General features: G+C 36.9%; 1 protein-coding gene across 5 annotated transcripts in view; it reads left to right on the forward strand.

The window, feature by feature from the left end:
* The window catches only part of tmod2 (tropomodulin 2), an 84,839-nt gene extending 73,202 nt beyond the window's left edge, over positions 1–11,637 (forward strand). For 3 of the 5 annotated variants that reach the window (XM_072565083.1, XM_072565082.1, XM_072565084.1), the window contains 6 exons: positions 1,417–1,547; positions 2,766–2,873; positions 3,619–3,762; positions 7,326–7,470; positions 9,488–9,549; positions 9,856–11,637. In XM_072565083.1, the coding sequence (XP_072421184.1) occupies positions 1,417–1,547; positions 2,766–2,873; positions 3,619–3,762; positions 7,326–7,470; positions 9,488–9,549; positions 9,856–9,978 (713 nt within the window). In that variant the 3' untranslated portion in view covers positions 9,979–11,637. The remainder of the gene's footprint in view (positions 1–1,416; positions 1,548–2,765; positions 2,874–3,618; positions 3,763–7,325; positions 7,471–9,487; positions 9,550–9,855) is intronic. The other 2 variants (XM_072565085.1, XM_072565086.1) reach the window with 1 other exon arrangement.
* Positions 11,638–16,582: the final 4,945 nt, after the last annotated feature.

Consider the following 16,582-nt stretch of genomic DNA (forward strand, 5'->3'; position numbering starts at 1 on the left):
AAGAGTAAAATGTAGAAACGAATAATTTAGTAAGTGATTTGGTATAAAAGTCAGTTGTAATTTGGGAAAAAAAGTCACTTTGGCTGGCACCAATTTAAAATGTTCTCGGTTGGATTTTCTTCAAATCTAAAATTCATAAAGTTAAAAATCACACAACACCAGGTTATAGTCCAACAGGTTTAATTGGAAGCACACTAGCTTTCGGAGCGACGCTCCTTCATCAGGTGATAGTGGAGGGCTCGATCGTAACACAGAATTTATAGCAAAATTTGCAATATGATGTAACTGAAATTGTACATTGAAAAATTGATTGTCTGTTAAGCCTTTCATCTGTTAGAATACAGTGATAGTTTCACTTCTTTCATGTGTAAATCACAAAACTTTTTTTAAAAGTTGCATTCTCGGGTTGGCTGTTAACAATGGCGATAGCTAGACAACATGTTGAAGGTGTTCGCTCCCTGTGTTCTCTGTCTATGACCTGATGTTTAGATTGATTCTAATCTAAAAAGAGAGATAACAATCTAAACATCAGGTGTTGTGTGATTTTTAACATTGTACACCCCAGTCCAACACTAGCATCTCCAAATCAAAATTCATAAATGCAGTGAAGTAATTCAGATCATAGACTTTAATAGTTCATTAAGCAAATTAACACCATATTATCAAGAGTGCAGATTACTTGTGTTTAATATTGGAAGGTGACAGTGTATAGAAAAGATTTGTTTCAAGCTAGTGCTTTGTTTGGTATGACATTTTTAATTCTCTGCAAAATGTTCCATCATCTGTAACCACCCTCACACAATACTCTCCGGTAGCAATCAGTGTTTAAAATATACAAATGATAATAAATATTTTGGGCACAGTGTTGAAAATTTCACTGGTTCATCATTTAGATTTTATTGGAATCCTGGTAACAGCAGCCAAGACAATTACTTGGTACTACTTTCTATTCTTTTCCTCTTCCCCTTCCCTTATACCTTCGAGATAATACGTTGAACCAATATTGTTTTAATACTGGACTTTTATATTTCACTGAGTAAAGATGGTCATTTTTATTTTGTATAGATTTGTTGACTAGAATACTCTGGGCTGGTAGACTAAAACTTCATTTAAAATATTTATTTCCAAACTGTGCCTCAACTTTGACTTTATGTTGGACATTCAGATGGACTTAATCAGTGATGCAAGACTTAAACTTAGTACATATTATAGCTCTCCTTATCATTTCAATTATGATATTGACTTCTGAACATAAAACTGGTTCAGTACAAAAATTGCTTTACCAACTAGTTGCAACCAACCTGCGTTAATATAGTAACTATCACTAACTGCCCATATATGTACACCTAAGCCTCTTAACAGATGTCTCTTTAATATTTAAAGGTGTTGATAACTGGTGTAAATGATGATTTTCAGATGTTGTCAAAGGTGAGAAGGTCAAACCAGTTTTTGATGAACCTCCCAATCCAACAAATGTAGAAGAAAGTTTACAGCGAATAAAAGCCAATGACCCAGGGCTTGTAGAGGTTAATCTTAATAATATAAAGGTAGGATTGTTGTGGTTATATTCAAGTATATTTTTAAAAATGTTTTACTTTTTGCACTTTGAAGAAACAGGATGGCTTCTGTGTCCAATAACTGGATTAGCACAGTGAAAAGTTTCCATTTTTGATTGATTATATTTCATAAACATCATATTTTCAAAATTTTAAAAGAATCTAAATGCTTAGTGTAATAAAGCACTTAGCACCACCTCCTGGAATTCTGCTACTTTTGGAGGATAATTGCATGATTCTACGAATGAAATATCCTGTTTAAAAATTCCTCATTACTGTAGTAATACAATGCATATACTAGTAGCTTGATTTATGGTAATAAGCTGCTACTAAAATGATGTCCCAAATTGTGTTTAACAACTTCTTTGCCTCCTTTATTCCTTGATTCTTTTGACAACACCTTGTAGTGATCACTGCTTTAATTTAAATTTTGATATTTCAATTCCTTCAGTATTTTGTCTCTTGTCAACATTGGATATAAGAGATTGAAAAAAGAGATAAAAATAGAAATTGCTGGAAAAGCTCAGCAGATCTGGCAGCATCTGTGGAGAGTAATCTGTGAAAGTTTGGGGTCAGTTCTGAGGAAGGGTCACCTCGACCTGAAACATTAACTCTGATTTCTCTCCGCAGCAATTTCTACTTTTGTTTCTAATTTACAGTAACCACAGTCCTTTTGGTTTTTACTGAAATAGGCGAACTGGCTACAAGAGCTTAGGTTTTCAGCGACTGAATCCCCACACAAGAGATTTGATCAAGTCAGAATTATTTAGTCATTGCTAATAAAGGTGTCTATTGGTAATATGAAAGAGAAAATTGTGGCATGGGTAATTACTATTTTTCATTCCATAAATTAGTCAAATTTGATTAACTGTCCTTCTTCTCGCACCATCTCGCGTTTGGAAACATTTTGTCATATAGCACATGCTAAAGGAGAATGGGCCATAAACAGAATAAGTGGCTAATATATGTTAAATTGATTTGTACGAATGACGTAATTGCTGTGTAGTGGTGTAGTCTATGGATAAGGCATACTTTCGGGCAGTTCCACATGTGGTAACTTTAGTATTTGTTTGAAGAAAGGCAAAACAGCCTGTGGTACATGTGGACACGAGTAACTGCTATTTGAGTTCTCTGTAGATGAGGAACAGATAAGCTAGGACTCCAGTGTGCATTGATTAATTATTATCTTGAATTTGAATTTGTCCATAGAATATTCCAATTCCAACATTAAAAGACTTTGCGGAAACCTTGAAAAAAAATACTCACCTGAAGAAATTTAGTTTGGCAGCAACTCGGAGCAATGACCCTATTGCTTTTGTAAGTTCAGTTTTGCCTTGATACGGTTTTCATGACACGTACTTTTTAATTGTTCTCCAGTGAGTTAACTTGATATTTTGCTTAATACCATAATTCCAAAATAGTGAGCTGCACATAGCTTTGCATTCATCATATCCCAACCTCCCAGCCTATTTACAAATGGTGATAATAAGACATGGTGCAAAACTCTGTCCCACTTATAATAACCTATATTTATAAATATGTGGGCCTGAACATTAGCACAATAGTGGTAAATATTATTCTAGTGACTTTTAAGCAACTGTTTTGTAATGATTTTCCCTTCTAAAATGAAAGGTTCATCTGAAAATCTGTGCGCTGGTTAACGTAAACATATTCTTTAAATCTGTTGTGTTAGAGGTTAGTGATCATTAAGTCCATAATATGTAAACACAGTTTGGATCATGGTGTAATTTTGGTGTGTGGGCCTATGAAGATTAGACTAGTTGCTCTGAAGGTTCTGTTTCCATGCTATATGACTAACTCAAAAGTACCCTTCACCCTACTACTGCCAGATGTGAGTTCAGCCAGCTTGACACTTTTCTCCTCTATCACTAGTCTCTGAACAGACGTTTTCAGTCACTAGGTGAATAGGAATGATACAGTAACTCTATTTAAATTAATTCTGATTGTATCTCAGTGCTGTACATATTTGAATTAAAGATGCCATAAAAATACTTAATTTGGAATTGCTTGTTAGCATTCAAACCAAGTTTTTGTCATGAAGGCTTTTGCAGATATGCTACGAGTTAATAAAACACTTCAAAGTCTAAATCTTGAGTCAAACTTCATCACTGGTGTTGGAATACAAGCAATCATAGATGCACTGAAAGACAATGAAACCTTAATGGAGATCAAGATTGATAATCAGGTAAGTTGGTTTGCCTGAAATTATTTGAAACTTTTACTGGTGTATCCTTGGTACAATGCTAAGACAGTTTTTTTTTCTCAATATACAACACCTTCATGCCACAAACTAAAATGTTATGATGCTTCAGGCACCATAACTGAATTGTTTGTGCATCAAACGAGTATACTACTTTGTTTGCTCGGTTTATTTATAAACATTTCTGCTGTGTAAACTTTTGTATACCTTAAATATCATACTTACTACAATGAAGCCCCAAAAGTAACCTGTTCTGGATTGAGCTAATTTAAAGTTGTGAAGATATTGAAGGATGCATATTATCATATTTATGCATATTATTTTTAAGAATTAAATTTTTGAATCAGAAAAGTTTCTTTTACACACTTAACAAATTCCTCTCCATCTAAACCCTTAACACTATGGCAGCCCCAGTCTATATTTGGAAAGTTAAAATCCTCTACCATAACCACCCTATTATTCTTATAGATAATTGAGATCTCCTTACAAGTTTGTTTCTCAATTTCCCTCTGACTATTAGGGGGTCTATAATACAATCCCAATTAGGTGATCATCTCTTTCTTATTCCTCAGTTCCACCCAAATAACTTCCCTGGATGTATTTCCAGGAATATCCTCTCTCAGTACAGCTGTAATGCTATCCCTTATCAAAAACGCCATTCCCCCTCTCTTGCTTCCTTTTTATCTTTCCTATAGTATGTGTATCCTGGAACATTAAGCTGCCAGTCCTGCCCATCTCTGAGCCATGTTTCTGTAATTGCTATGATGTCCCATGTTCCTAACCATGCCCTGAGTTCATCTGCCTTCCCTGTTAGGCTCCTTGCATTGAAATAAATGCTGTTTAATTTATTATGGATTAGAATGGTGCTGGAAAAGCGCAGCAGTTCAGGCAGCATCCGAGGAGCAGGAAAATCGACGTTTTGGACAAAAGCCCTTCAACGGGAATAGAGTCAGAGTGCCTGCTGTGCTTTTCCAGTACCATTCTAATCCAGAATCTGGTTTCCAGCATCTGCAGTCATTGTTTTTACCCTGGTTAATTTATTAGTCCTACCTTGTCCTTGCCTGTCCTGACTGTTTGACTCGCTTCTGTTCTCAACTGTACCAGTCTCAGATTGACCTCTTTCCTCACTATCTCCCTGGGTCCCACCCCCCTCACCTTACTAGTTTAAATCCTCCCAAGCAGCTCTAGCAAATCTCCCAGCCAGTATATTAGTCCCCTTCCAATTTAGGTGCAAACCGTTCTTCTTGTACAGGTCACTTCTGCCCAAAAGAGATTGCAATGGTCCAAAAATGTGAATCCTTCTCCCATACACCAGCTCCTCAGCCATACCTTCATCTGCTCTATCCTCCTATTCCTGCCCTTACTAGCTCGTAGCACTGGGAGTAATCCTGATATTACTACTCTCGAGGACCTCCTTTTTAACTTCCTGCCTAACTCTCTGTAATCTCCCTTCAGCATCTCAACCATCTTCCTTTTCGTTGGTTCCAATGTGGACAATGACCTCTTGCTGGCCCCTCTCCCCCTTGAGAACATTCTGCACCCTCTCTGAGATATCCTTGATCCTGGCATCAGGGAAGCAATGCACCATTCTGATCTTTTGCTGTTGGCCACAGAAATGTCTGTCTGTAGCTCTGACTAGAGAATCCCCTAACACAATTGATCTCTTGGAACCCGACATACCCCTCATTGCATTAGAGCCAGTCTCAATACCAGCAACTTTGCTGTTCGTGCTACGTTCCCCAGAGAATCCATCACCCCCTATATTTTCCAAAACAGCAAACTTGTTTGAAATGGATATAGCTACAGAAGGCTCCTGCACTAGTTGCCTACCCCTCTTACCTTTCCTGGAGTTAATCCATCTATGTGACTGTATCTGAGACTTCCCCCACACAACCCCCCCTTCCCTATAACTGCCATCCATCACATACTGTTGCTGTTGCAAATTCCTCTTTGCTTCGATCTGATAAGATTCGCAAACAACAGCATTTATTGCAGATATAATCTGTAGTAACCCTTAAACTCTCTTTAAACTTCCACATCTGACAAGAAGCGCATATCACTCTACTAAAGGTCATTTTTGCTCCTTTACAATCTACAGACCCAGCAAGTAACGCCGTCTTATTCCTCTACAAAACACTGCCCCAGGTTTAACTAATAGTTAGGGCTTATATTTTAAGTTTAATCAAGAGACTTATCTCAAAACACATAATCAAGAAAGAACCCACTTTACTCACTACTGCAGGCTTTCTGTAGGTCACACTTAAAAATAATACACTTGTCTGCTTCTGTGCTGTGAACTTCGCCCAAACAGTTCCTCCTAAATCAGTTGTGAATTTCACTGTTTGTTAATTTTCCCAGACACACTTCAATGTCCAGCGATACAGGAATTCAAACTGCAAAGGCAGTAACTGTGCAGGTTCACTGCTGTGTCAGTTTATTTCTCTGTCTCTCTCTCTCCTACACTGACCTCACCACGTGCTTTCTTTGTCTGTTCCTTCTCCCTTTTAAAACTGCTGTTGTTTTGACTTTTTTCCCCAAAAGTTCCAAAACAATGCAACCGCATATAAAACAGTAATTGCTGCTCCTGGAATTTGAGGAAACCACCTCCAACACCTAAAATACCTCCAAAAAGGAGCAGCTGTTACAGCCAGAAATTTTTCACGTCCTCCATCTTGGATTACCTAGAATCACTGTTGAAATATTGTGTGCAGTTCTGGTCTTCATCCTATCAGAAAGATGTTGTGAAACTTGAAAGGGTTCATTAAAGATTTACAAGATTGTTGCCAGGGTTGGAGGATTTGAGCAATGGGGAGAGGCTGAACAGGCTGGGGCTGTTTTCCCTGGAGCGTCGGAGGCTGAGGGGTGACCTTGTAGAGGTTTACAAAATTAAGGGGCATGGATAGGATAAATAGACAAAGTCTTTTCCCTTGGGTCAGGGAGTCCAGAACTAGAGGGCATAGGTTTAGGGTGCGAGGGGCAAGATATAAAAGGGACTTAAGGGGCAACTTTTTCACGCAAAGGAATGAGCTGCCAGAGGATGTGGTGGAGGCTGGTACAATTGCAACATTTTAAGAGGCATTTGATGGTTATATGGATAGGAAGGATTTGGAGGGATATGGGCCAGGTGCTGGCAGGTGGGACTAGATTGGGTTGGGATATCTGGTTGGCATGGATGGGTTTGACTGTCTGTTTCCATGCTGTACATCTCTATGACTCCAAATGTGTAGTTCAAATTGTTGAAATTGCGGCCTTATTCTGGATTGTCATCTCGTATACAAGAACAAAATGTGCGTTATTTGCAGCAGTTATATATATTGAGTTCTCAAACAATAACTACCAATTTGTTATAAAATTGAAAGGCAGTGATAATTATATTATGTTATTGGATTACAATTGCTTTATTAATGTTTTTCTAAGCCACTCAGCACCCACCCCAAAAGATATTTGATCAAATTACAGGGCTCCCTAAGTGTCAATTAAAATAAGTTTACTTAAAGGCTTGTCCCTTATCAGTCAACATTAGTTACATTGGCTGTTTCTGCTCATAGCGCCAACAGTTAGGTGCCACTGTTGAAATGGAAATAGCGCAAATGCTGGAGACAAACTCCTCAATCTTGAAGTTTGGATATCAGTTCACACAACAAGGACCACGAACGAGGGCAGCCGCAGCCATAACCAAGAATAATGATCTAGGTAAGATTCATGATGACTTTTGACTTTACCCCAAAAATCCTATTTCCAAAGGGAATTTAGATTTTCTCACCCTGCACCCCTTTCTCATCAACTTTATTTTGAGAATATAACTCCAAAGGTTCCAGTCGTCCACTAGGATTTCCCTAAGTGCACATTTCTGTGACACAAAAGAAAAATACTGTGGATGCTGAAATCAGTTAATGGATTGGGCTTTCATCAAATCATTGACCTGAAACATCAATTGTTTCTCTCTCCATAGATGCTTCCTGTCATGCTGAGCAGTTTCCAGCATTTTCTGTTTCGTATGTGCAAGCTTGTTAGCAGGCTTTTTCGATCTGAATTGCCATGGGGTGCTGGTAACATTGGGGTTAATCATCCAGTTGCATAAATGCAGGGTCTCTAATAATTAAGATTCGGAATCTTGATTCAAAATTGTAATTAATCCATGGCTGAACCACTGAATTTTGATTTGAAATGAAATATGAAATTACAGCAAACTTTTTATTAACTGACACCTATGGGATTAGGTGTGTTCAGGTTGTTCAAACATTCTGGTTGATCAAGATGTCCACATAATCTAAAAACACACATTAAGTAATGAAAACATAATGCAGCATTTATACACACCACTTGTTATTTATAGCATAAATCACTTAAATAACAATACAACTCTGCCTTAAATAAAACAATGGCAGAAAGCCTTCTCACTTGCACCCTCAAGTGACTACTCTGACACTGTGGATATTGTGATAATACAGTAATCCTCTGGCATTTCAGCTCTACATGTTTTACTGGTTTAACAAGAGTACTGGTTCATAACGTGCCAGTTAAAACAAAAGTTTCCTGTATTCAAAACTTCAATGGTAAATTTAGGTGCATAAAGGTTATTCTCTTTGCTTTCATTAAGATATTGCAGGAGAATTTGGTTTTGAATGGTAAAAGCAGCACAGACTCTGTCTGTCTGTGTCTGTCTTTCTTTCTCTCTCTCTTTCTATTTTTTTTTCCACCACTCCCATCCTGTGATATCTTGGGTGTATACAACACTGAGTTGTATAACTCAGAAAATTCAAACAGGCAGACAAGATATTTATTGCTCCTTCCGATCATCTATGGCCTGGTAAAACTTTGCTAAGTATTTTTTGACTGGACATGTTTATTCCTACTTTTTACTTGTAGGTATTGCGTGACTTTAGGAATAGAGAATCTGTTTATTGCATCCCATCTGTTTTGACTTTGGTTTGACATTTCCAAATATTTATTTTGTTTACCTTTTGATTTAGGGTAGACCCTGCTGTGCATTTTATTTTTGCCATTTTCTCTTTCACCCGATCAAGCCTGTGGCATTAATCAGCTGCAATATACAGTTTTTATCCACTCTAGTAAACAAGATGATGGCAAGTAGTGGTTTTACAACAGATCCCCATGATATTACCTTCTATAGTTGAGCTGAAAAAAAAATTGGTTTCAGCAGCCCCATTGAGGGCAAAAATAGGAAATAAGGAGCATTTACTTCATTAATCACTGCTAACCCAGTTGCTTACAAGCAGCAAGATGAGTAGAATATTTAGTGCTGGTTGATACCTGAAAACTAAATCCATTGCACTGTTCAAACTCAGTTTTCTTGCCCTATCAGTTGTCATAAATTATATTTTAATTTCTAATGTCAGTTTCATATTTTATTGGTATAGATAAGGTTAATTCTGGTTCCTTCTATCGAAGATTCAGTAATGCTTCTTTCTAATTATGAGATATTCTTGTTATTCTGCCATTATATCTGCTGTTGGTATACATCTTCCTTTTAAGATCTTAGATTTAAGCAAGTTGTAGGTATTTCTTTTGCTGAATACTTTCTACAGACAAAGATTTAGCAAAAATGATGTACCTGGCCTTGAAGCCAAACTTGCAACTACTGAACATTTACAAAGCAACAATTTGAGATGAACAACTGCTGCTCAGTTTCAATGTTAAAGTTTTTTATTTTTAATTCCTGTTAATTGCTGTCATCTTGCTTCTTCAGTCTGGAATATGAGTAAATTCTTCATTGACCTTGCCAGCTGTCCAGCCATGAAGCCCAGAATGGTATTAAGCATGTTGAGTATGGAGACTTGGAAGTGTTGAACTAATTATCATAATTTTTCTGCATTTCACTAACTGCTATTTTCAGAGTTTGCTTTTATCTAACCTATTTCACTCTTTTTCATCTCATTTTTGGAATACAATATTTAAAGCCGTATAAATGCATGATTCCGAATTTATAACCAACCAGAAAAGATTAGGTTTCCAAAAGCGTGGGGTATGAGAGTCTATATCTGAATGTATGCATTCTGAATTACCTGTTGGCCGTATTATTTCTTGACCAATGTTTATCATGTTCTTTTCATACAGTTCGCAAAAAGCGAGTCGAAAGAGATGCATATTAATGGTAATCTGGAGTCTGTGCCTGCCTGGTGCTGTATTTCATCCTATGGAAGACCCACTACAATGCATTGGGCATGTTGCCAAGCCTAGCTTAAGGCATTCTCACATTTTCTGTCTGGGTAGAAGGGAAAAGACTGGAATTTAACCCCTCCACTGTTGTAGCAGAAACTGTAATTTAGTAATAACTTTTCCATAAAAATCACGTTTTTTTTTAATTTTTCAGGGGACCTCATGATTAGCACCAAACCATATTGTAATTTGAAAATGTTAGGTAGTGAGGTATCCAAGACGAGAAAAATGTTTGACTTGAAATTTGCACTGTGCCCATGTCAAGTATTTTTAATCTTTTTATATACTGTAATGAAAATCGTGCTAAATTGTAGTGTGTTGTGCAGTGGAGTGTCATTTTTGTACTGCACTTGATGTTCCAGTATATCAGGACTAAGACAAGAAAAGTAAATTTTTTATAAAAACAATTTTTTTGTATTAAAAAAGAACTATAAAGTTTGTCTTGGGACTTGGATTTATTTTGCTGATTTGGCCATGTTGTATAGCACTGAACCATGGCCATGCAGGTAGCTGTTGCTCTTCTGCATGCCTGTTGTTTGATGAGAGCAGTTCAAATCAAGTCTTAACAGAGGAATATTTCTTCAGACTTTCTGCCAAAAAAGCCACTTGTAATTCTTAAATTCATCTACAGTCCTCTTGCTAAAACTGCAATTTATTACCAAAATAACTTTTATCAATAAAATTTCTATTAGAGCATTTTAATATCACACTTGTAGATTATGTTCTGAAAGGATTATACTAGTTGGCAATAGTCATAACTGTTTAACCAAAGACCTATAAATCTGGATTCTTTACAGTTTTGTCATCCTAATGTGTTAAATAGACCTTTCCAGTTAAGTTGGATTGTCTGACGTAATAATATTGGGAAAACAAATCTGAGCTACTGTTTACAAAGTCCTCCTGGTTTGATAAATGTAAGCCAGCACACTGATAAAGCTGTGTGCAGTAGCTAAAAGTATGTAAAGTATTTATGACCACCCCCCAACACACACAAAAAAAACAAAGTTTTATTTGCTGATTATTTTAGGAGTTTGTCTAACTTTACTTACTTAGAAAATTTTGTGGCAGCATGACTAATATTGCAGGAAAATTTCTGGATACTAAAAAATGCATATGCATGCCAGTATCTTGTGTAGTATGCTTTAATGACCAAACTGTTGTGAATATTGTCTTAAAGTCCTAGACTTATGTATTTGTATGGTTAAGCTATATTATAATAACATGAAGAAAAGCTATGTCAGTGTTTGTAGGCCCATGTCTGTTGTCTACCCCAGAGACTAATACATTACATTGAGTTGTTGTTTTTTCAAACATAACAATTATCACAGGATCATGAAAAGAAGCTGTTATAAATGTTCAACTGTTAATGTTTAATCTCCGTTATACAAAGTCTTGTTTAACCATAATGGAAATCTGATTTGTGGTAATAAATACAAATTAAAATTGGATGTTGAAAATATTTGTATAGCCTATCCTTGTAACTGAACATCTTAAAAAGAACACTCCTTACAAAGGTGTAGGTTGTTTTGTGCAGTAATAAATAATGGTTAACAACCTATTACATAAAGTGCATATAAGAATTAATCTGAGGGATGTTAATGTAAAAAGTGCTGTATATATTTAACATGTACAGCATTTTAAAATGAAAGCTGTGGGATAATAAAGTTTTTAATAATTCAATTCTCTTCTTTCTCATTTAATTATGTTTAAACCAGTAATTTTATGAAAGATGGCATATACAAAACAACTATAATATTTAATAGTGAAACTGAATTGTTATTGTACTGGCACTGATCATTAGTAAGAATTTGAGAGGAGTCTTTTATCCCATTTACATGACATTAGTGACACTAACTGATCCAAAACTTGCATTTTTATTGGAGGAAATCTGAGAAGCTTGCCGTACTGTTATTTTGCATTCTATGATATTATAAGTAATGGTGTCTGTATGGATTTGTAGAGTCTTGTTACCATCATTCCATGGTCCTGCGGAGGATAATGGTTGTGTATAGCAGAAATATCCAATTTCGTCCCAACTACGTTGCTGAAGATATAGCCCGTGTCAGAATGAATGTTGTGGTTACTTCGTGAAGCAATGGAATACAAGCAGGTTTCAATCTTGAGGATGATGCTCTTGCCTTGTGTAAATTCTTTCATGCTTCTATGTTTCCAGAGATATTTCTAAACAGCTACATTTGAACTCTCAAACAAATGAATGGAAGAAAGATCTGGAATAAAATATCTTTTTTTCATTGTTTTCTCCCCATAGGAAACAAATAAGCCAACAAGGCTTCAATTTGCAGTAAATTGAACACTGTGCTAAGATCTAAGTTAGTGCAGGAACATTTTTAGTGTAAGTTTTGGTCAGCATAGAGGTAGCACCAATTTTATATGCAGCAGTTGATTTATTATTTGATTTGATTTCTTATTGTCATATGAACCAAGGTACAGTGAAAAGTTTTGTTTGTGTGCTGTAGTGTCAGATCATAAAGTGCATAGGACTTAGGACATAACAAACACAGTGCATTGTGCAAAGAGCAAAGAATACAATGTTATGGCTGCAGGGAAGGGGCACAAATGCTAAAATTTTAAAGGTCCATTCAAGAATCTAATAACAGCAGCAAAGAAACTGTTCTTGAATCCATTGTTTAACCTTTTGTATCTTCTGCCTGAAAGAAGAGGTTGGAAGAGATTTGATCCAGGTGGGAGGGATCTTTGAAAATGTTGACTTATGGATGGAGTCAGTGGATGGAAGCTTGGCTCCTGATGGATTTGGCTGTCTTCATAACTCTGTAGTTTCTTACAGACCTGGGCAGAGCAGTTGTCGTACCAAGCTGTGATTCATCTGGATAGAATACAATGGAAGGCAAGCAGGTTTCAGTATTGGGGGGGTGACAGCCTTGCCTGGTGTAAATTCTCTTGTGCTTCGACACATCCAAACGTTTCTATGGTGCATCTATTAAAAATACAACTTCCTGAGGAAGGAAAGACGTTGTGCTTTCTTGACCATTGCATCAATGTGGATGGATCAAATTGTTGGTGATTGTCACTCCAAGGAACTTGAAGCTCTCAACCATCTCACTGATGTAGATAGGGGTGTGCCCTCTACCTTGCTTCCTGAAATCAATAACCAGCTTTTTTATTTTGCTGATGTTGAAGGAGAGATTGTTATCTTTATGTCACACCACCAAGCATTCTATTTCTTTCCTGTATTCTGTCTCGTCATTGTTTGAGATCAGGCCTACAATAGTGGTGTCATCAGCAGACATGTAGATAGAGTTAGGACAAAATTTGGCCATACAGGAAGTACGCATGAGGCTGGAAGTACGCAGGAAGAGGCTGAGTATGCATCCTTGCAGGGTGCTGGTGTTGAGGATTGTTGTGGATGAGGTATTGCTGCCTATTCTTACTGATTTGAAGTCTGTGGGTCAGGAAGTCTAGGATTCAGTTGCAGAAGGCGAAGCAGAGTCCTAAGTCTGAGTTTGGAGATTAGTTTGGTTAGAATCATAATATTTAAGGCAGAGCTGTATTCCTAAGGAGGAGCCTGATGTAGGTATCTTCTGAATAATGTGACTAAAGCCTCTCATTGAATGCAGATTTAATTTCATTTTAGTTTTATTTCAGAAACCACTTGCTACAAGCAAAGTAGTATCATTTCAGCTACTCAAAGCATGTGGAGGTTCTGACTTTAAATACCCCATTATTTGCTGTCATACTGTGCAAAAACATTTTTTAAAAAATGCTTGTGCAGTGAGATACATAAATGAGCTTTGGTATGATTGCTAATTAATGCATTTACAAAATGTGAAAACTATGATTCTTGCACTTCAGAACCAGTAAATCTCTCACTAGTATAAAATTGCATATTTCATTATTTACACTTACTGCTCTAATTCTGCTTGAAATATAGTATAGTTGAGCATTGATTCTACTCCAAGACTGATCTCTCCTCACTTCATTCATAAAATTGCTTTGGAGTGATGGTTTTACCATACATTATTTGATCAGTTAGTTCCAGTTGAGGACAGGATCAGATGATAGATTTGGGCTAATTGTGTTATCTCTTCAGAATGATTACTTGGAACAGTCCTTTCATTAATTATTATTCTAAACTTTGTCTCCTTGTTTACTGATTTAAATAAGTGTTCTTATCAGTTTAAGCTATTTAAGTCAAATCTTCATCCTTGTTTTTAAATCTCTCCAGAACATCGTCATTGTCGATTTTGTCCGATTTCCATCAGCCCTGGTTTTTTCTTCCTATCGATGATATTCATAACTGCACCACTGGTGTCTGTGCAGCCAGCTGTCCAGCTTCGAAGTTCTGGAATATCCTCTGCATTTTCTTAGTTTTTCTATGCTGCATAAAACCAACCTCTTTGACCAAGATCTATTGTCAGTTATATTAATTTCACCTAATTTTGTTCACAGATCTGTGTTACCACTAGAGGTAATTTTTTAAAAAGAAAAATATATTACTGTGGATCTCACTGGCTAGGCCTGCATTTATTGCGCATCCCTGGTTGGCAAGCCACCATCTTGAACTGCTATAGCATATGTCATGTAGGTGCACCCGCAGCATGTTAGAAGAGCAGTTCCAGGATTTTGACCCAGAAATAGTGAAGGAGTGTGAGTGTAATGTGTGGCTTGGAGGGGAACTAGTGATTGTTGGTGTTCTCATACATCAGCATTCTTTGTCCTTCTAAATGGTAAAGTTCACATGTTTTTGGAAGGTGCTGTCAAAAGGTGCTTGGTGAATTACTGAAGTCTGTCTTGGTGTACTCCACTACTGTGCACTAATGATGGAGGATGTTAATATTGAAGATGGTAACTGGAGTGCCAGTGAAGTGAGTTTGTCCTGAATGCCAAGATTCTTGCCTATTATTGGAGCTGCATGTATCTAGGCAAGCGGAGAGTTTTCCATGTGCCTTGTAGATGGTGGACTAGCTTTGGAGAATCCGGAAGTGAGCTTAGAAAATTCCAAGCTTCTGACTTGCTCTTGTCAATAGGCTGGTCGATAGTATCCTTTTGAGATGCTGATTGGATTCAGCAATGGTAATGCCATTGAGTAACATGACTAGTTGGTTAAAATCTTTCTCCTTTGAGATGGTCATTGTTTGGCATTTGCAAGGCACACACATTACTTGCCACTTAGCACAAGCCTGTGCTGTCCTAGTATTGCCACATCTGAATGCTCATTTCCTCAGTGTGTAAGGAATGGCAAATAGTCCACAACATTGCATGAAATTATCAGTGAATGTCCCCACTTCTCAACTTTATGATGGAGCAGCATTCATTGCTGAAACGTAGTTGGAACGCCACCCTGATGAAATCCTGAGGTAATGCCTTTGAGCTGAGATGATTGACCTCCAACAGCCATAACCATTTTTATTCTAACCAGTGGAGCGTTTTCTCTCTGATTGCCATTGACTTCAGTTTTGCTCAGACACCTTGATGCAACAACTCCGTCAAATGTCATCTTGATGTCGAGCAGTTACTTCCCTCCCCTTCTAAGTTCAGTTGTTTGTCTGAGCTTGGACCAAGACATTGAGGTCACGAACTGAGTGGCCCTGACTGAAAATGCAAGATTTTGTAATGGAAGAATAGAACCACTTTGTGAGTTTAAAATATACTTAACAACAACACTTTCATTTAATTTGAGGCAAAACCCCTTGGATTGAATAATTCACTGTATAAAAATGATTTGGGATTATGCTGTTATCCAACTAAAAGTTTTGAATTGTTTAATACCATAAATGCTCAATATCAATCTAACTTTGAATTTCTACTGAATTTGAAGTTAAAAGTAATTACTGTCAAGCTTTCCTACTTATGCCTAGTCTAAACACAATATAATTTTACCCTGGATAAGCTGGTATCAAGTGGTTTTCATTTGCAAATTCCATATTTTGTTTGTTCAGAATTTTCACCTGGGTTTCTAAGTCTTACAGCTCATTATTCTGCAATCAGAGAAAATAATGCATTACTTGCACCAGTTTTCTAAAACCTTCAAGATTAAGTTTGTAATAAGATCCTAACATCATCATGGTTAGATATTTAGCACTGATTATTCCTATGCTATTTTAAATCTTTGCACAGAAATTGAGCATGTCACCTGAAGGGCATCAAACTTATTACACACATTGTTTCTGAGTGGTTTGCATGAGGACCCAGATCTTTGACTCACTGGCAAGAGTTGGTAATACTGAGTATGGCTCTCACAGAACCTGGAAAGCAAAATAACTGTGGATGCTAGAGATCTGAAATGACGTCTGGAAAACGCTGGAGAGAGATCAGATTTAACATTTCTAATCATATGACGAGTCATTTCAAACTCAAAATATTAACACTTTCGTTCTCCTTAGTTGCTGCCAGACTTGAGTTTTTCCAGCACTTTGTTTTGTTAGAGAGCCACATGTGGTCCACATTTGAGCCTGCAGGCAAATGCCACTGAGAGGAAGGAGAAATGTTTGGAATATAGACATAATATGAAACTAATCAGTTCTTAATTGTTAACAGTGCTGTTTTAATGCACACAGTCTTTGGATTGTTTCTAAATGAGAAAATGACCTTTTATGAGAATGTGATCAGGTGTTTGCAAACACTCTGCATTCTGAATAATTTGAAT

Source organism: Chiloscyllium punctatum, chromosome 48, assembly GCF_047496795.1.
Source record: "Chiloscyllium punctatum isolate Juve2018m chromosome 48, sChiPun1.3, whole genome shotgun sequence".
Taxonomy (NCBI): domain Eukaryota; kingdom Metazoa; phylum Chordata; class Chondrichthyes; order Orectolobiformes; family Hemiscylliidae; genus Chiloscyllium; species Chiloscyllium punctatum.